At 53.2% G+C, this 20,384-nt stretch overlaps 1 protein-coding gene across 1 annotated transcript in view; it reads left to right on the top strand.

The window, feature by feature from the left end:
• The window catches only part of LOC311217065 (uncharacterized protein), a gene marked incomplete at both ends in the record, with an annotated part of 71,540 nt that overhangs the window by 16,345 nt on the left and 34,811 nt on the right, over positions 1-20,384 (top strand). The window contains 4 exons of the mRNA XM_084298802.1: positions 10,995-11,142; positions 11,876-12,034; positions 12,642-12,837; positions 13,475-13,612. Coding sequence (XP_084154928.1) covers positions 10,995-11,142; positions 11,876-12,034; positions 12,642-12,837; positions 13,475-13,612 — 641 coding nt within the window. The remainder of the gene's footprint in view (positions 1-10,994; positions 11,143-11,875; positions 12,035-12,641; positions 12,838-13,474; positions 13,613-20,384) is intronic.

The following is a 20,384-nucleotide window of genomic DNA, read 5'->3' on the forward strand; positions in this document are numbered from 1 at the left end:
TTGTGTATTTTACAAATAAATTAGTTTATTTTTTTTTGTTTCTTTGTTTTTGTTTTGGTTTGGTTGCAGTTGTTGGTTTGTTTTTTTTTTGAAATGTCCTGAAAAAAATCTCAGGTTTTAAACACAAAACTTCACTTTCAGTTTTAATCCAGCTGTCTGTGTTTGAGTTAACTACAGTTAACTCACACAGAATAAAAGAAAATATGAAAGAGGCAAATCATCCCCGCAGACAGAGCCCCGCATGAGGCTGACTCAAAATGACTCACTTTTTCTTTTTTTTTAACTTCTTTTTTTTTTTTTTTTTTAATAGACATACTGGGGAAGTTTTCTGCTTGACACCAATTCCTTTCCAGCAATTTCATTCAACCCTGAGACCTCCCCCACATCCCAAATCCAGGATTTTCTCAGTGTCATCTGCTCGGGTCTGCAGTGTGCAGGTGTGAGCATGGGTGGCCTGAGCCTCCTCAGCTTTACTTGCGATGAGTAATGAAGGCCTGAAAGCTGTTTTTTTGGTGGGATATTTTTTTCTTTAGGTTCTTCTGCATAACAAACTCACTTTTCTCCTCAGGAAATTTTCTAAGAGATGGAGAGAAAACTTTATTTGATCTGGGAGGTGCAGATCAGTGGGTAGGGGATGCTCCAGTGCAGTCTTGGAGGTGGTGGATGCAGGAGCAGGCATGGACCAGCCCGTGGGCAGGATGATGACTCTGAGCTTTGGGGAGAAAAGAGGGACGGAGAACTTAAAATCCAGCAAAGGGCTTTTGCATAACTGCTGATGGTTGTACAGGTCACCCCGTGCCCATGTGCTGAGCGTGCCCGCTGCGGGATCTCACCTGTAAATGATTGCAGGAGCTGCCTTGGTCCCCATGGAGCATCGGTGCCCATCCTCACCCTAGCCTGCAGCCCCTCTCTGGTCCAGGATCTGCTCTTGGTGAGCCAGGCTCAGCCTCAGGACCTTGAGTGGCCGTGGTGGATGGGAGAGCTGATGGAAAAGGGGCACATCCAGCACAGCTGGGGGCATGCCTGGATGGCACGGGGGCTCTGACATCTCCCAGCTGGCGTCCGGCACCTCTATGGGGCATCCGATGGGTGTCCAGCCCCTGCAAGCAGCCCACGTCCATGAGCCTTGAAGGCTCGCAGGCACCCAAATGTGCAGAAATACCTTGGGGGAGGGAATTGGGGTGGAGAGGGGAGCAGCTCTGAGTAATGCTGAGCATAAAGAGCTCAGGGGAGCGTTCAGGAGTTCCGTAAAGGTGGAAACCGCAACAGTTCCACAGTTTGTGCAAGAAAGTTGGCAGCCGCGGGTGTGGAGTGAATCACAAACGTGCACATGTTTTGCCCGAGGTGAAAATTGGAGTGCTTTTTGGCTGTGAAATGTCAGCTTGTTAGTCTGGGAAATGCTTCTTTTCTGGTTTTTCTCTGCATCGCTCTGAGCTGTTTGCAGGGAGCGGCGTGCGCAGGGCTGGGAGGGCTGGCCTGGTGCGGGGGCCCCGCACGCCTCCCTCTCCTTCCTCCCCCTTTTCCTGGGGTCCCCCAGGCCTGAAGATGCATGGGGTCAAGGTTAGGACCTCCAGAATATTTGTCCCTATCAAATGAACTTTAACATCAGGACAGATCGTGGCGCTTTGCGGAGAGCTCGTTTATCTCCAGACTAAGTGCAGCCAGGCAGGTTGTATTTGAGCCGAGGTGAACCACGTCGAAAAGGGGAAAACTTGGCCTTGTTGAGTGAAGACGTGGCTGGGAAAGCTTCCCCGTGTTAGGACAGGTTCAGACAGAGGCAGCACCTTTGCCAGATGTTTGTGCAACAGGGAATCTCTTGCGTTAGACCTTGTGCTCTTGAGAAACGCAGGTGGGAGGGAGCTGCTTTCCCTGCCTCTGGTCTCCTGTGAGCTCAAGATCTGTTGGGAGGTTGTTGGGAAATGGCTGCAGCCTGCTTCTGGTTGCTTCAGGATCCTTGCCCGTCCCCCAGCTCACAGGGATGTGATAACACAGTGCCTCCGTGGTGAGGAGGGAGTGACCCGAGCCAAGCCTTTACACTGGCAAGATATGATTGCTTCCTGAGTGAAGTCACCGGCTCTTATCACACCTGGAAAATGAAGTTATCTGACTCCCTGCCCTTCCCCAGCCAATTAGCCTTCAGGGCTGTTGATAAAGCACATGGGGCACAAAACCACAGAGACCCAGCAGGGGCAGAGACCCTGGCTCCTTGTGGGGAGGCCGGTCCCATCCTGCTGCTCCGTGCTCCCCACGGTGCTGAGTTGCTCCTTCCCTCCTGCCCGCTCTGAGTCAGACAGCAGGGCTCTGCAGAGGACAGCTTCCTGACAGGCTTGTTATGTTTATCATGTTCACGTTTCAACTTGCCCATAAAATGATCTTAGTGTTGATTTTTGGTTGTATTGCTTACAGACCCTCCTGGGCAGGCAGCAGTGCCCCTGATTTACTGGAAGACTCCCTCCCCAGGATGTTTCTGTCCCAGGACAATTTACTCTCCATTATTTGGTGGGAGAAGGACGTTCTTTCTCCACCTATCCAGAGAAATGTAACTGCCACTACCTTCTTCTAATGGGTTGGCAATGTGCCATGAATAATGACAGTCAGCATGTTGTCATGGTCATCGTCTTCATCATCGCTGCCTCGAAGGTGCAGTTGCGGCAGGCTGTGGGATCCTGCCCTGCCTCCTCTGCTAAGAGAGACCTGGGTGCTAGATCCCCTTCTGGGCGCGCAAAAGCAAAGGCCACGGAAAGATGTTTTCTGGGCACCTTTGGCTTACGTGGAGGTTGCCCCTTTTGCTTGCTCTTCTCCAGCCCTGCTGAAGACTCCTGCTGCTTGGGTCTGCTGGGAGCTCTGTTCAAGGTGAAACTCAGCCAGGTTACAATAATTGTCTTCTGATTTTATTTTGATTTTATTTGCTGCGATGAAGGAAGCAGCCATCAGTTTGGCCAGTGCAAGGACTGAATTGTGGGGCTGCTGGGGTCAAAAGCTGCAGCACCGACTGCTGCATGTGGAGACAGAGCCCTGCCTGGCACACGGGGCTTCAAGAGAGCAGGGAGCATGGGCACGGGAGAAGGCAGGCAGAAAGGGAGCCGTGCTTTTGGGTGCCATGGTCTGAGCTGATGGGGCAGCCCCGGTGTTGGGACGTGAGGTCCCCAGGGTCTGGACACACAAAGGACGTTTTGCTGCCATGCTGCAGGGATCCATGGTGCGCCGGGTGGCTGCTGGCACAGGTCAGGCTCCTCCTGGTGCCTTCCTGCAGTGACTAAGAGCCGGGTGCGCCACCCGAGGTCTGCCCTGCCTCACACATCTCGGTGATATCAGGTTTAAGGTTCCCTCTCGGCCTCGAGTGGCGTTACAGGGAAGTTTATCAGCGCTGTTAGATTAACCCAAAGGGGCTGACTCATCACCAGAAGGAGCAGGGGATTCGCAGGACGGCCTGGTCTGGTTGTTGAAATGAGAGTCCCGGGATGGGAGCCTGGGCAGCCCTAGTGCTATTCTTCAGGCTGTAATCTCTCCCAGATGTGCAGGTCGGCAGCAGGAGATAAAGCTAACCCGGCCGTTTCCCTCATTACTCGAGACGCTCCAAACGTTGCTGAAATAAGAGCTCTGGCGGAGGCTCTGCCAGGCATTAAACAACCAGCCTGCTGCAGGGGAGGCAAAGCTGCAGCAGTGCTTGTGAGATGACTTCCAGGAGTGAAGAAGGCGACAGAGGTGTTTCGGAAGTAGCCATTTCCCATCAAAGAGCTGCTCCATCCCCAAACGCTGAAATCACATTTCCTTTTGTAAGAAACCTTTCCTGCAGACACTTCGTGTACATTGACGTTGTCATTTGCAACCCTACAAAACAAACAGAGGGAGATGCCTGGAGAGCTGGTGCTGGACACAAGGCCCCAGAGTGTGATAATTTGCAGAACTTGCTGTTAAATTACTTTGACAATGAAGCAGCAAACAGGAGGTTATTTACTAGGGACAGTGAGGGCCAACATTTCTGGGACTTGTCCCCACTCACTGTCACACAAGTTTTACTAGCACGTTTTTGACTTGGTTTTAAATTAATCACACAGATTCCTCTGCATAAGCACTGTAGACCAATTCAAATCTGGTTTGTGCTGATTCACTGTAATTCAGTAATTAAGTTTAATTGCTGTAAAGCAGACTTGAACTGATTGAAGAGTGGCTGTGTGGGGATTTGCACAGGTTTAAATGAAATCCGTTTAAAAATTCCCCTCTAGCTAAACCTTATTAAGCCTTTAATATAGATAAAACATCGGTTCCACAGGGTTTGGCTTCAGTGAAGTGAGGGTTTGAGCTCAACCCAACGGCATCTGCTGTTGGTGCTCCAGGAGGGACGGGGCCTGGGGGCACAGAGCAGAGCAAGCAGGGGTTGGGGTACGTGGGGAGCAGGGGACGGGAGGGGAGGTTCAGGGCTGGGTGAAGTGTGACACCCCAGGGTGCTTCCTGGAGACCAGGAGCTTTGGTTTGAGGTCAGGAACTTTGGTCCTCAGGAAGGAGATTGTTGAGGAGCTCTGTGGGATGGAGTCAGAGAAGGGTTTGGGTTGAAGGGGACCTTAAAGCTCATCCTGTTCCAACCCTTGTCATGGGCAGGGCCCCCTGCCCCCAGCCCCATCCAGCCTGGCCTTGGGCACTGCCAGGGATGAGGCACCCACAGCTTTTCAGGCAACCCGTGCCAAGGTCTCACCACCCTCTGAGTCAAGAATTTCCTCCTTATATCTAATCTAAACCTACCCTCTTTCAGTTTAAAGCCATTACCCCTTGTCCTATCACTTCACTCCCTGACAAAGAGTCCCTCCCCAGCTTTCTGTAGCACCCTTTAGGCACTGGGAGGTCTCAATAATGTCTCCCCAGAGCCTTCTCTTCTCCAGGCTGATGTCTGGGAAGGTCAGAAGTGGTTTCTTTTCTGTTGCTTTCTTATTTAAAAAAAAAAAAAAAAAGCAAATGTGGCCACCAAATCCTGCAGAGCAGCCAGCCGCTGTGAGCTTTCCTCCCCTGCCCTCCCCTCCTTCCCTGTATCTTGTTCAAAAGGTTCCCGAACTCCCCGAACCACCAGGACATTGATTTGCTCCGCGTTTGCTTGTGCATGAGGATTTGAGGTGATAAGATCGGAGAGAAGAAGAGGATGGTGAAGCTGAAGGCTGCCGTGCCCACCGAGCCTGCTTCCCTGCTCCTGTGGCCTCCTGGTGTCATGGTCCTCTCTGTGGGTTTAACACGTCCCAGCTCTTCCTCTCCTGTTGCTCTTCTCCAGAAAGCTCTTGTGCAGCCTCTCTGCTTCTGCCTCTTGGCCTCCTTTTGCTCATGGCCAGCGTGTCCTCGCTCGGGGTCACCCTGTGTCCCCAGCAGCCCTTCCTCCTCCCCAGGCTTTGTCCCCAAAGCCCCATCCCCGTCCCTCTGGAGGTGCAGGAACAAAGCAGCAGCAGCACACCTGCGGATCTGCGTAATGAGCTGAGAAACCGCCTGTGCCCGGGTTTTCCTGCCCAAACAATGTGTGCAGCTAGCTTGTCTTCCGAAAAGGTTTCCCTGACATTTCTGTCCTCTCCATGGGTGGCTGGTTGGAGGCTTTCACTCTTCCACTGAGTAGCTACGAGGATGTCCAGGAGCAGCGCGCTCTTTCTTTTTCTTCCTGCCTTGGCTCTGCCCCCTCCAGCTTGCAGCCACTGAGTCAAAACCAAATCCTCTGCGCTCCCCAGAGCAGGAGGAGCTTTAATCCCGTTGCATAACCTCTGAGTGGACATACAGCACCGTCAGCTTAAACCTCCTCTCCCATGGCTCGTGTAGCACTTACAAAGAAATTGTTGGGTGACCGGGGAACTGGACACAGCAGGAAAGCAGCGTGGTGCAGGAGGTGACACGGATGGCTGCTGTGTACATTTTTTGTTGTTGTTGTTACAAATAATGGTAGGAGAGGGAGAAATGGGAAGAGCTGCCAAAGGGTTATGTCCTGTAGATGTAGTACTGCCAAGCTGTCCTTGTGGAGTGTGTGTGTAGTCATCAGGAAAGTCTGAAATAATATAAAGATGCCCTTTCATATCCTTTTTTTTTTTTTTTTCCTTTGCTGTAGCAATTGATGTTTTAGAAGGTCATCTGTATGCAGGTTTTTATGAAATCAGGGAAAGGAAGGAGTTTGTGCATGGAAATGGAGCTCTGCATGGACGAGGGCTGCCCCCAGGTGTGTGCCCCGCAGCAGCCCCCGGTTGGACCGGAGGCACCAGCACAAACCTTGCACTGAGTGAAATGGAAACGCCGAGGGGTGGAGGAGCACCGGTGCTCTGGGAGGGCTGTCTTGTTTTGGGTCTGTGGTTATTGGCTATGAGTGTGCCAAGGGGGTGAGGTCAGGGGTGTGAGGTGCCAGGAAACCCTTACCCTGGTAAAAAAAAGGCCACTTTTTCCATCCTTTAATGCACAGAATCTTTATTTTTATTAAGTTCTAGTGATGTACAGACGTCTCCAATTTTGTTTGGAAACATTGCTGAAGTGCACAGACTGTGAGCCTGCTTCCAGGGGTATTTCCCTCAGGCTCTGCTCCCCATGCAGCAAGCACAGGGCCCTCCTGTGGGGCTGTCCCCAGGACTTGTCCGACCCCGTTAGTTCACACCCCAAGCAGTGCCGCCCTCCCAGGGAAGTGATGGGTCTGACAGATGCTGTTAGGAGTTCTCCCAGGGCTCCAATTATGTTTTACATCGTTTAAAACCACCTTTTTTTTCCCCTTGCTTCCCCACTTTGGGGAGAACTTCAACCTGAGTAGAAGTTTTTCTGGCCCTACCACCCGAACCACAGCACTGGGATGGGGTGGGACAGGACCAGGGGTGGCCTCCAGAGCACAAATGGGCCGTAACAGACCTGAGCAGCCTCACCTGGGGTCTCCACCCACACCCCTGCCCCAGAGCCCATTTAAGCTCCATTTTGGGTGCTCAGCCCTTCCCCGAGCCATGGTGCAGGGTGCTTGCCTGCAGCCCTGCCTCTGGTTGTGCTCCCTGCATGGGCTTTGGCCTCATGCTGCAGGTAGTTGTCTCCCAGTAGGACCCCTTGTCTGCATGCCTCCTCTCCTGCCTTTCCTCTCTCTCAGGTGGATTTTGCTCCACCCAAACTCGTAGCCCCATTTTCAGACCCACTTCTGGCCCCCTCTCCTCTTGCAGGTGACTGGGAGCACTGGTGGTGCAGGTGCATTGGCCAGATCCCTTGTACCAGTGTAGGGGCACACTCAGACCCTTTGCCTCTAAACATCCTGGCCTTCCTATCCCAAAAATGTTGGTGCTTTCGGTGTGCTTTTCTGTATCAGAGATGGAATTTGTTCCTAACTTCTCAGAGTGATGGGGCGAAGACTTTACTCCCTATTTCTATGTGTTTTTTCTAAGTCATTTCATTTCAAGTCAGGGATGCATGCTTTGATTTAGATTTACTGAATAGCTTCCTTTTTTGAAAACACAAAAAATCATAGTTTTTGAAATAGCCATTTCTTTAAGGGCATGGATGTGCCCAGTGAAGGTGGGGGCAGTAACATTGGTCCCAGGCCTGCTGCTGATAACCAGAGGCTGCGTCCTCTGCTGCTGGGCTTTGCAAGGCTGTGCTGGCTCCCTCCCCTTGGCATTGCTGGGACAATGGAGCTGAAACACGAGGTCCCTGTGGCTGTGTCCCTTGGTGCAGCTTCTGGGCTTGTGGAGGCAGAGCCTTGTGGCACAGCACCAGGCAGTGTGTTTTTTTAGTGATGGTTATGATTCAACAGCTCCGTGGGGTAAGAGCTTCGTGCAGGCACCCTGACTCCTGCAGAGTGCTGTGCCGTGGCAGTGTTCCCTATCCTAGGGAGCAATTATCACAAAATGCATTTTGTGCCCTTGTGGCCATTGGGTAACATCAGTGTGGGGCTCCCTTCAGCTCGGAATAGTGTGCTTTTGGCTCTGGCTTCATGGTTGGTGCTTGTGCCCTGCACAAATCCCCCTGGCACTGGGCTGCCTGCGAAGGTCCCTGCACTGTGTCAGGTGCCTGGAGCTGAGCTGTTTGACAGCAGCTGCCAAGCTCCAGCGATCCCCTTTCCAGCACAAAATGACCCTCCTGCAGGCTTTTGGTTTGAGGTCGAATAGGAAAGACGTTGTTTTGCCTGCAGGATATGTCCTGGAGGTGAGAAGTGGGGAGCCTTGCCTGGGGCCGTGGCACCAGCTGCGTGGGGTGGCCAGTCCCTGCCTGCAGCCGTGCCTCACTGCATCCTCTGCATCCACCTGCCTGCATTAATCTGCTCCCAGGAAGGCTGCGACCCCGATCTGGTGACTCAGACCTGCAGCTGAGCTTTGCTTCCATGGTAATCCCTGTCCTTGAGAAGCAGCACGTCTGTTCCCAGGGGGTAAGGCAAAGAGAGAAAACAAACCTGCTCTGAAACGTAATGCAAATCCGCAATGCTCCTGTAAAGAGCAGAAACCCAGCAGTGTTGGGATGGGGAGTGACTCTTGGTTAATCCTGGGGAGAAGCTGCAAGCAGAAGCTTCAGTGCTGAGGGTGGCTGACCACGAGGTGTAAGGGGCAGCCCTGTGCACGTTGTCCGGTGTTATGAGCTGTGGCTGCCCCATGAGATGCTCTTCAAAGTGTCTGCGGCAGGTTGGCTCCGGCTGAGGTTTTGCTGGCTTGTGCAGCATGGGGGTTTTGCTGCAGGCATTTCTGAGGCCCCGGCAGTGCAGAAATCAGCTGGATTAAGCTAAAATAAACAAAAGGAGAGCTGCTTCTGGAGGGCACGGAGGGGCATGCACGTGGAAGAGCCGTGGTATGGAGGTGGCCAGGCAAGAGAAGGGCACCTGCTCAGCAGCCTGCCCAACTCTGCGGGAGGACAGGTGTCTGAGGGGCTCCTCGCATGTCTCAGTGCTTCTCTGGGCTCCTGGGGGAAGTCAGGGAGAGGAGGAAAGAGGTGCTTGGGGCACCCCAGGGTGTGAGTGGTGGCTCCCTGGGGACCAGGGTGGCCTGTCCTCCTCCTTGCTCATGGTCATGGTGTGGGGCACCCAGATCATGGGAGAGGTTTTTCTGCTCCTCTCTTTAGAGCACCAAGCACGGGCTTAACATTAACCTGCGTGTGTGTTTCCATGGTACACTGCTAATTTTCACACATGCTCAAGGCACACGTAAAGCCCGTACTCCCCAGGAGAGCTTCCATTTCACCACGCTGTTTATCACGGTATGTCCTCAGCTGCAGCCTGGGTAGGGAGATCACCCGACGGGATCCCTTGGGTTCGCTCTGGTCTGCCTGCAACCACCAGCAGAGCCCAGCAGTGGGGAGGACCTGGGGATGAAGCACACAGCTCCTGGTGCATCCACAGCTGCCAGCAGCTGGGAAATCTCCCGGAGCTGCTTGGGAAGGAGAAGGGACAAACATCCCTCATCTTTTTCCCTCTGTCAGCTGTGTGAATTCCCAGATTATTTCCCAACCCTGCACACATGCATTGCTTCTGGTGCTGATGAACCCTGCAGGCTTGGCACCAGTTCAGGGCTCCTAACTGCTGCCCTCTCCAAGGAGCTCAGCCCTGCACCCTCTGGTCCTGCACAGTGTTTGTGAGGTTCCTGCTGCTGAAAACTGTTGCTGTGTGCTTGTGTTGCTTTGCTGAGAGCTGCCTGGGAGCACATCAGTGCTGTTACAGTGCGGGGAACTGGGGAAGCACCAGGTGGTGCCCCAAACCACCAGGAATGGCTGGGGCACCCCTGCAGCACCCCCTTCCCTCCTCTTTTCCCTTGAAAAATCTTCCAAGGGCACTGTGGCAGGTCTGTTGGTGCCTGTACGGGATCAAAGCAGCTTTCTGCTCAGTCAACTTGTTATTTAGCAGAGCAGGGCTCTGTACAGCCTGTGTGTGCCCTGCCGGGCTGCAGCATGCCCCAGGCAGTTCATCCACCCTGGAATAAATCTCACACCTCGTCTGCAGTGGGACCTGGAGGGGCTGCAGGGGCTGGCGACTCCCAGGCGGTGGCAGATGCTCGTGCAGATGGAACTGGCAGGAGTCCCACCCAGGAGGCCTCCTTTGGGCTCACCCAGGCCCTCCCTGGGATGGGGCTGAGGGCCTTGGGGACACGGCCCCCTCCTGTGGGGCTGGGACCATCCCTCCCTGCCCTGCAGGATATTGCTGAGAAGTGAGGGGCCTGGAGATGTCTCAGAGGTGGAAGCAGTGTGTCTGGGTAGAGCCAGGTGTCTGCTGTCCTTAATTTTTTTTTTAATTTTATTTTTTGCTAATGGAGGGGAACAAGAAACCTTGTGGCTTTTAACAGCTTTTTCCCAGCTGTACGCTGCTTTAACGAATGAGCTTGGCAAGGAGTGTGTGTGCTCACCGAGGGAGGTAAAACTCCTCCCGAGACTGAAGCACTGGAGCTGCCAAGCAGCCCAGAGCAGGGCCTCTCACCAACTCAAACACCCGCGTGTTGGCAGGGCACTGCTCAGAGAGGGCTCCTCACCTGCTGGGGAAGGGGATTTGCATGATGCACGGTTCCCCATGAGGCTCACACCTTGCAGCAGTGCCCTGCTTTGGGCAGAGGAGGGCCCTGCAGCCTGGCTGGGGCAACTGCCTCTGGAAGGATGCAGAGGCTTCATCCCTCTGCCTTTATGCCATTTTTTTTGTTGGCAGTGGGCAAACTTCAACAAGGATGCTTGGGAAAGGACTGAGCAGGATTTTGTGCACCCGGCTGAGCTGGGGCTTGTGCCCAAGTTCAACTTGGTGGTCCTGAGCATCCCAATGGGTACCTCATAAGGGTACCTCCCCTGCTTGGGTGGGACTGGCCCTTCGTGTCTGTGGTCTCAGAATGCATGTTGTATTTCAGAAATATCACCTGGCTGCTTCTAAGGCTATCTGAGTAGTTCATTTTGGCCTGAGCTGTTTGCTGAATTAGTGACCTGTGCCAATTCTCCTCAAATTTCCCTCTCACCCTGTTGGGGGTTCAGCCGTTGTCCATCTCCTGGGGAGAGCAACGAGCAGAGCCCCGCCACGAAGGCAGCTCAGCTGCTGATTGTCTCTTTTCCCCATGCAGATGAAGTGAACTTGCTGGACAAAATGACCTCCCACGCACAGGACCTCACCAATACTTCCTTCGGCTACGATGAGGCCAACTGCAGCGTCCTGGGGATCGGGCAGTACTCCACCCTCAGCATCCCTACGAGGGAGGCCTTTGGGGACAGGTGGGCTTCTGGAAGGGCAACGGGGCGGCGGGCAGCTCGGAATCACCCCGTGCATGCTTGTGGGTTTGAGGGCTGGCTGTAGGATCCCGTTCCACAAGATGAAGATAATTGCATCTCCTCCATAGTCTTGGCAGCTCGGTGCTTCCTCCCTTTCTTGTGCTCCTGTGGGTTGTGAGCAGGGGAGAAGCACAGTGCCCGACCATTTCCAGGAGGATGTTTTCTTGGTGTTCCCATCAGGAAAACCTCTCTGCTCCAGCACAGGACTGGAGAGGGAGAGGTCACAACCCCATCCTCCACCCCTGCCTAATGCCAAGGCACAGCAGCAACCAGGTCAGACCCGAGCTGTGCATGGCACGGGCTGGACTTGCTTCCACCGTTACTGGGAGCAGCGAGAGAAGGCAGCACCGAGCTGCTGCTTGTGGCAGGGATGCTGCCCAACCCCGGCAGTGAGCAAGGCATGAGTCCTGGGGAAAATCGTGCACGGCCACGTGCTGAGATCGTGAGTGAGGTTGAACATTAAGGTTGTGTGGGCAGTGCTAGTTTGGGGCTGGCTGCTCCTCCTTGAGCACCTGACCCTAAAATCTGAAAGGCCGCTTGCTCTTGGCTTCTTACATTTTATTGTTACTGTTGCACTGCGTTCCTTTGTGCCGTGACTCATTTTTTTGCCCTAAGCTGTCAGTCTGTGGTGACTCAGCCACTGCTGCAGGGTGTCAGAGGCCACTTCTCCCCCCAGGTTTGCCGAGGAGCTGAGCGTGCTGCTGAGGCTCAGGTACTCGCTGAAGGAGGACACCAGCCTGGTGACCATCCTGAGCCACCGGAGCCGCGTGCTCTTCCAGATCCGGGTGAGCCCCTACGGCCTGGTCTTTGTCACCACGAGGAGGAGACACTATGAGTAAGTCCCAGCTCACCTGCTGTTTGCTGCATTTTTTTCTTTGACTTAAAACTGGACACAGGAGTCCCAGTGGGGGCTTCAAGCAGTGCTGTTCCCATCCCAGCTCTGCTGAACCAGGGTCTTGTTCCTGTCCCCTCTGTCTGATGGCCCCTCAGACCTAACTCTGCTCCATCAAAACAATGCAGAAAACAAAACAAAAAGCAGAGGTTCAGATGCCCATGCTGGCTGACCATCTCACCAGCTAGTTCCCAGTCCAGAGTACCAAGAGGACTTGGCAGGAACGTGGGGCTCCCCCAGGCTGTTTATTACAGCCCTGGACTGTGTCATGGACCTTCTGGTGACCGGCTGTAGCCCAGCACCATCCCTCAGGCTCCCTAGGTGACAACCCTGACCTCCTTCGTAAGGACCCTGGTTGCTTTTCACCTGCTAAAAGCTGTTCGTAGAGCCAGGTGTGGTGGTTTCTGGTCTTGTGGAGCACCTCCCTTCCACTGAGGATGGATGCTGAGGGACCCTGGGAGCTGGTACGGGTGAAGTCCAGGTGAGACACATGAGCTGTCACACCCAAATTTCGTGTTTTGTCTCTTCCCAACCCCTCTGGGGAGCACAGGTTCCCGGTTTCCCTGCTCAGCGATGGGCGCTGGCACCGAGTGGCTCTCGGCATCTCCTCGGAGGGGCTGGAGCTGCACGTGGACTGCCGGCTGGTGGGGAGAGCGAGCTGGTCCGGCCACGTCGGGATGGGAGTGAGCACGGAGGGGCTGGTCGTCCTCGGGGGCCTGGTCGAGGCCTTCGAGATCCCCTTTGAGGTGAGAGCTGGGCAGGGCTGGGTTTGGAGATGTGGTTTGCTTTAGCTGCGTGAGTCACAGAAAGGTTTGGGTTGGAGGGGACCTTAAAGCCCACCCCATTCCAACCCCTGCCATGGGCAGGGCCCCCTGCCCCCAGCCCCATGCAGCCTGGCCTTGGGCACTGCCAGGGATGGGGCACCCACAGCTCCTCGGGGCAGCCTGGGCCAGGGCCTTACCGCCCTCTGGATGAAGAATTCCTTCCTTACATCTTATTTAGCCTACCCTAAGTGGTCAAAGTGAGGTTGCAGCTCCACCTAAGAGCCCGTTGCCCTCTCTTGCTGAAACCCACTGCCGATGTTCCCTGTTTGGGGATGAGCTGCGCGAAGGCTTTGAGATGTGCCAAGTGTTTGTGGTTGGGTCAGGGCAGCCGTGCACACCTCTGGGTTAGTCTTTTCCTCTCATCCTTTGTGCCCATGGCTAGTGCCACGTACAGAAGTCGTCTGTGCAGCCAGCTTGTGAAGGATTTGGTGGGGAGCTTGTCGAAGGGTGACTGCCCAAAGCAGCCTGCGAAGAAGCCCTGGGAAGCTGCACACTCCCCAGACTTTTCCCTCTCCTCTGGAGGGAGCAGGAGGGTAAATTGTCTGTGTCTTCCCTCCAGGGTGCCCTACAGCAGCTGATCTTCGTGATGGGAGACCCAGCGGCCGCCAGCGAGCACTGCCGCAGCTACAGCACAGCGTGTGCCCCCCGCCTCAGCCGCCTGCCGTCCCCAGGGGACCTCTCACCCACATGGCCAGAGGTGTGGCTGAGGGCAGCTGCCAAATCCTGGGGGTGCTGGACCGGGCTCCTGTGTGGAGTAACCTGTTCTGAGTGCAAGGACCAAGCCAGGGGGTTAGGGGAGCCTGGAAGGACTCAGGTTTCTGCTCTGAGCTGAGATTTGAGGAGGTGGTGGTGGTGGTGGTGGGTATGCCATCATCCAGACCCTCCCTTGAAGTCACAGATGGGCTTGGTGCAAAGGGGAGAATGAGTTAGAGGAAATATTTTGGAGCCAAAGCTGGGTGTGTGCCTGACTGCCCAAGTGTTGAGCACAGGGAAGTTGTGCTCAGCCCTGGAGTAACGCTGCAGCTGCAGCTCCCTGCTGGGAGTGGGGCAGAGCTGGGACCAGGAGCTGTGCATCACTTCGAAGGTCTTGCTCATGTCCGGCAAGATTGCTGCATTGCATCAGCCTTTGGAAGGCTTTTCCCTCTATATAGTCAATGGGAATTTTGTGGGGTTTATTTTATTACTGTTCATCATTTTTTTTAAGAAATACATCTGTCTCCCCAAGCCTGGATCCCATAGTAAATTCCCAAGGCCAGAAAGCACCCAGACCTTCCTCAGGAGCCAGGAGGTTGCCCAAGGAGCGACTTCATCTCTTGGCCAGATGTTGAAGTCCACTAAGATAGATTTTTGGTGGCGTGAGGGCACTTACCCTTAGCACCCAGTGGGCAGGCTGAAGTCTCAGGCCAGCAGGGCTTTGCAGCTGCCTGGACAAGGCTTGCTGAAGGCAAGTGCTTAATGGCAGGGTTTGCATCAGCCTCCTGTGGGTAATACCCTTCCCTGGGAATGCTCTGAGGGGCTGGAAAGGGCAGCGTCAGGGAGGGAGCTGGGTGCGGGATGGGAGATCTGCCCTGCCGGGTCCTGCCTGCCACTTCGTCATGGTGCCAGCAGCAGGGACAGCCAGGGCAGGTAATGCAGAGCAGTGAAAAGCGGCCCATGGTGGTGATCTGCCTGCTTCGAGGGAGACCGCTGAGTTCCCAGGACACGTAACCCCCGGTCATCCCCCAAATGACCCCAGGCATGTCCCTGCTGACCGCCCTCAGGTGCTGGCTGTGGTGCTGTGAGGTAAATCAAGCTCCCTCCCTGCAGCTAAGAAATGAGGGCAAATCTCTGGTTTGGCAGGCTACAAGATCCATCTTACAGCCTGCGAGGATGGGATCCTCTCAACACGCTATTATTGCAATTAGTATTATTAATACTGCCCCAGGCTATAATGCCCATAACACTCACTGAATGGCTCCGGTGGCTTACCCAGCAGGGAGAAGATTTTATTTTCAGCTTCACTAAGTTGACTGCGAGTGGGAACGCCAGGGTGATTCCGCCCAAATCACACCAGTCCCCATCCCTCGTTGGCCTCCTCAGGGCTGATTAGCTTCGAAACCAAAACAAAGGAAACCGCAAAAGCCACCCAGGGACTCGAGAGGTTTAATGGGAAGCTGCTTGCTCCTCGCCACGACTGGCTGCTTCCCAGTGTGCGCTCCCGGGATGCTTCCCGTGCCAGAGCAGGCAGCGTGTGCTCAAATCCCAGTGCCAGCAATAACCACGCACTTACGTCGGTGCAGTTCTTGGGCAGTGATGTTTTTCCTCTTTCTCTCCAACTGTGCAGGTGCCAAAGGAAACTAACGAAATCTGGGATGCGTCTGCTCAGGTACGGCTCTCCTGCACTGCAGCAGTGCTATGGGCAGGTTTGCTCCAGTGAGCTATCGGGTAAAAACTGAACACCCAGGCAGAGCTACAAGTTATGATTGTTTTATCTTTTTTTACAATATCTCGTGAATGTATCTCGACATGTATTGGAGCTGTTGGAAGCCAAGATGAGCTGAGGTGGCCCTCCTGAACTTGCACTGAGCTGAAGAGGGGTGGCTGGGTGGAGGTGTGACCAGGCATGGACCAGCTCACTGCATGCACAGTTTTTATGTGGACCTGCCTGCAGCTCGGGTTGTTTGGAGGGAAGCAAATGGTGGGGCTGGCAGGGCGGTGAGGTCTGTGCACGGTGTAAGCAGAAGCAGCTGGGTGACTGCTGCCACTGGTGCTAGCGCCTGCAGCACCCACCTGGCACGAGGTCGGACCGAGCCTCCAGCTCAGTGCCTTGCAGGGGGTGATGCTCACAGTGAGGCAAGCTGCAAAGTCTCTGTTTGTTTTACTTGGGATTTCTAGCCAAGATTTGTTGCTCAAGTTCATGCAAATAGACACCCGGAAGGGAAGCCTGCCAGCAAATGTGAATTGAGATATTTTTTTTGTATGTCTGAGCAATAGCGATTCCTTTCCACATTTCCCTCTCCCTCCTAGGTGCTGCTCTTTACCCTTGCCCATGGTCTCTGTTCTTGGTCTTGTCTGGCTTAATCTGCCTGGCTGCACCTCACCAGCCCCCTGGGGTAAGCCAGGCTTTGTGTGGGGCCAAGTGGGCCTTGCAGCTGGGCTCGTGCCCTGTGCTCCTGGGCTGAGCCCTGACCCGATATCGCAGCAGCAGGAAGGTTTATGGGTGAGCACACTGCTGTCCTGCTGGGTGTTGTGGGCAATGAAATGGTGAAACGAAATGGTGAAGCTGCTCTTCCCATCTGGAAAATGGTCTGTGCCTCACTGGGGCTGGTCCACGAGTCCTGGTCAGTGAGATGTTGTCGTGGTAGGGAACTGGTGACGTTTACAGGGGAAGGCTAACAAGATGCTGGGCTTGGGGCGAGTTTGTTTCTCAAGCACTTAATCAGGACCAGAGACGCCTCAGGATCTTTGACGTTTGGATTTATTGAAAGAAAAAAAAAAAAGCACTATGAACATATCGCAGTTTGCATATAATGAAGAGCAGATTGGCCCTGCTGCCGGGGCTGTGCAAAGCCGTGCTTGGGGTTGTGCTTTCTGTGCCTTTGTTCACTTAGGAGTAAATTAGTGTATTGGTAAATTCCTGAATTCCTAACGAGAGCTAATTAATTATTGAGTGCTACAGTGATGGCGGAGGAAGATGTAAGTGAATGAAGGGAACAGATGAATTGTTTGTTACTGGCAGCCTAAATTGCAGTCTATCCCTTTTGTGATTATTATTATTTATTTTTTTTTAAGTATGTTGCTGTTTATTGGTCATCTTCACGAGATGGGTGGTGCTGTCCCCCTTCTGCTCCCTTTTGTCTTCCTTTCTTTACATGAGTGAGGGCTGGGCTTGTCACTGGACTTTTCCAAAGCGGTTTAATCCGAGATCCTGAAGCTGTTCTTCACAGGTTTAACCCTCTCGACTGTTCAAACTAGTTCCTAGACGTCATCTGGATTTTGAAGTGTCATGAAAGCCTTATGAATGTGAATAGGGAAACAAGTGGGGCTGGTATCGTTCTGTAGCTTCATGGCACGTGTGAGCCAAGGGCCAGGGAGCTCCTTGCAAGTCAGTTTTTAGTCAGTTTTTGGAAACACTTCTGGGAAGAAAGAGGCCAAACAAGCCAGAGGAATGCACTGGGCAAAAACCTGGTCTCTGCTCCTCATTTTGCAGAGGCTTAACTGGAGGAGATGCTCCCGTGCAGCACAATTTGTGTGTATTTCTGCTGGGTCAGGCAGCACTGGGCAGTAGCAAATGGAATATAATGAGCTTCTACAAAAAAAAAAAAAAGGCATTTGTAAATATTCAGTGTTTAGGGTAAAAGACTATAGTGGAGCATACTGTACAGGATTTCTAGCTGGTTGTTTCTTGTGCCAAGGCACATTCCATCAGAGAAAAGCAAATCACAGTGTGGTGCTTGTGATGGTTACAGGTAATTCATACGTAGAGAAGAGGAAAGAAGTTGCTTTTGTTTTTTATGGCCAGAGGAATGTGGGCTCTACTTAAAGTTCAGGGAGAAGGCCTGTCTGACACACAACTTTTGAAAGCAGTTAATGGTGATTTAGTTGCTAAATTCTTGTTAGTGCCTTTGAGTGCTTAGTGTCCAAGTACTACCAAAGCACCCTACCTGGGCAGTCCAAGCAGCCTGAAGCCTGATTAAGTCAAGAGATGGATGTTCCCATGGCCTCTGGGCTCCTTGGGTGACCTGGGCTGATCTCAAACATCCCAGCAGGTTTGTTGTGAAGGCTGGTGGGGAGCTCTGACAGCCTGAGCAAAGCGATGTCTCCACTGCTGTCAGCAGTGTCCTGGAGGTGGCTGTTCCTGTGTCTGGCAGCTCCAATATCTCAGCCATCAGAAGACCTCCAAAACTGTTTTTTCAGGCAGTGTAAGGTGTCCTTGGATGGTTTATTGCACTTAAAATCCACTGCGTGATAGGCTCTAGGGAACCCCAAGCATTGCTCTGTGAAAACAGGCTGCTTCTGCAGCAGCTCACGAGGACCACTAAAGAGAAATCATTGATCTTAATATTTAGGCTTACAACCCATCCCCTTCCCAAGCCCAGCACCTGAGTGCCATATATCAACCTGCCGAGCAAACACTGCTGCCCTTGGTCACAGAAAGCAGTGGTGTGGGTGATCAGTGGGCTGAGCCAACCCATTTTTTGGTTGAGCAAACAGCTCTTGCACACGAGATCCTGTGCTTTGGTCTGCAATAGGAAGTTTCCTTCCCCCAGGCTCCTGCTGCAGGCATCATTATGTCGGACTTTGGGCTGCATTCAGCAGAAGATAGAGGGTTCCCTGGTGATTATTGCTACTATAAATTAGTTCACTTAGGAAAAATCCCAGTCCTGGTTTTCAACTTTCCCAGAACGCTTTTCCAGAGGTTTGATGTTTTTTTGGGGGGGGGGGGAAATAGTTTTAAATTATCTATCTCTGATCACGAGCTCATAAATCGCATTGTACCTTTGACTGTTGGATAAAAAAGGTTTCTATTAATAAACCTGTGTTTCCTGGTAAGGAAGGCATGAAGCTTTGAATTACCTTCTCCCTAGGCTGACCTTGATGAAAACGAGTGCAGCACGGTACGCTGGCTGCCTGGGCTCCTGCGGGCAGATGTGCCCCAAGCTGGGTTTTAACCTGCTTCCCGTTCAGCGAGAGAATTTAGCTTTTGGATGGTGGCATGCAGCTGTACCAAGTAAAAAGCCCTGCAGAAGTCTGGGATGACTACCCTGACGCTGTTTTATCTGTGTCAACAAGATGCTCTCAATCTCCTTGGGTGAGATACCAAGTGGGTTGCACAGGATTGTGCCACAAAACCATGGCACTGATTGTATTATCTGAGATTTCGTTATTAACAAGCCTTCTATCACTTGCTCCACTATTTAGCTTGGGCTTCATTTTGGGGACAATGTCTGTAATTATTTTAGGCCTCCTGTTTGCTTTTTTTTTTTTTTCCCCCTTTCTTATTGGCATAAGTTAAAGCTCATTCCCAGTCCCCTGGGACTCCCCCAGCTCTCTGAGCCAAATCAAACCTCAGCGCGTGTGTTGCAGAGAGCCTGCGGTGTCAGAGCTTCGGGGGTGCATCGACGGGGCTGGACTGAGAAACCTGGCTCCAAACTCCCCCTTGTCACTGCTGCAATGGGAAGTAGCTCGTTGTCTTCTGGTGATACCGTCTGGCTTTTCCCAAACGTGGGACGGGAACGTGGCTGCGGTGGCTCTGCCACTGCTCCCTGGCAGATCCGGCTCTGTGCTGCTGACCCTGGAGCTGTTCCCCTTTCTGCTCTCTTATGGTGCAGCATCCCCTGCCTGCCTTCAGGTCGTGCTGGTTGCCCACCCCCTCTATGTCATTCTGGGGTTTCGCCCCCCCATGCTTTCTGCCTCCCGTGCTGTGGGCAGCTGCTGAGCTGCTGGAAGCAGTTCCCAGATTGGGTTTCCCAGCTGGTTCTCCTCGTAATGGCTTCTACCTCTACATTTGGCTATTTAAAGGAACAGGCACGGATGCTATTGATCTTGGCTCTTTGCTCTGTTTACACAGAACCCGTATAACTCAGTTGTGATTGCTGGTGCGTAAGGGACCAGTAACTTTCAGCTTAGAGTCAGTCATTTCCCCAGAGCTCACCAGATGAGAGCTTCTAGTCCAGACCTTTCCCATGCCAGGCATTCAAGCTGAATTTAAAAATCGCAGACAAGCATTTTCTTTGAAATTCCAGTGCTTTTTTGGTGCCGGCTGCAGGGCTGCACCCCAGCTTCCCACCGAGTCTCATTCCCTTGTGTACCAACGCCTTTGTCCTGCCCTGACACCCCCATTGCACACCTGAATGCTTTGCTCCTGGTTAATCACGCCTGCATCTGGCATCGATAACCTTTATTTTAGGCAAATGGGAGCAGAGTCCAGCCTTTAAGCGCCCTGGCTCCCTACCACAGCCATCCTCACTGGGTGCCATCCCCCAGCATTGCCTAGGTGCCTTTCCTCTGCAGCTAGCAGTTTATGTTGGATTTTATTTTAGCAGCAGTCAGTGCTTTGCAAAGCAAAGGATGGGGAGAGCTTTCATGTCTCCGATGTGGAGGTCTGGCCCACGATGCTCGTTGGTGTTTTGGTTCCTCAGCTCCCCGAGGAGCTCCTTCAGCTCTGAGCCTGGTCCTGGTCTCCGAGGCTGCGCTAGCAGTGGGCTCCCATTCACTCCTCTCTCAGCCCTTAGATGCTGGAGGTTTTCCTTTGAAGAAACAACTTTTAGATCTGGGGCTTTGTGGAGTATTTGTGAGGTTGGGATCTCAGCATCTCTTTAAGCTCAACCTTCCTCTGCCCTCTGCCTGTCAAAGGCTTTCTGGCTGCTGATGTCCATGCACTTTGTGGGCTTAAACACCCCGTCCTTGTCACTATCCCATCCTCATCACCACCCTGTCCTCGCGCTGCAGCAGGAAGCAGAGGCACTGCTGTCTCTCGTGGTTGCCCT

Source organism: Netta rufina (assembly GCF_964035555.1).
Source record: "Netta rufina genome assembly, chromosome: 20".
Taxonomy (NCBI): Eukaryota; Metazoa; Chordata; class Aves; order Anseriformes; family Anatidae; genus Netta; species Netta rufina.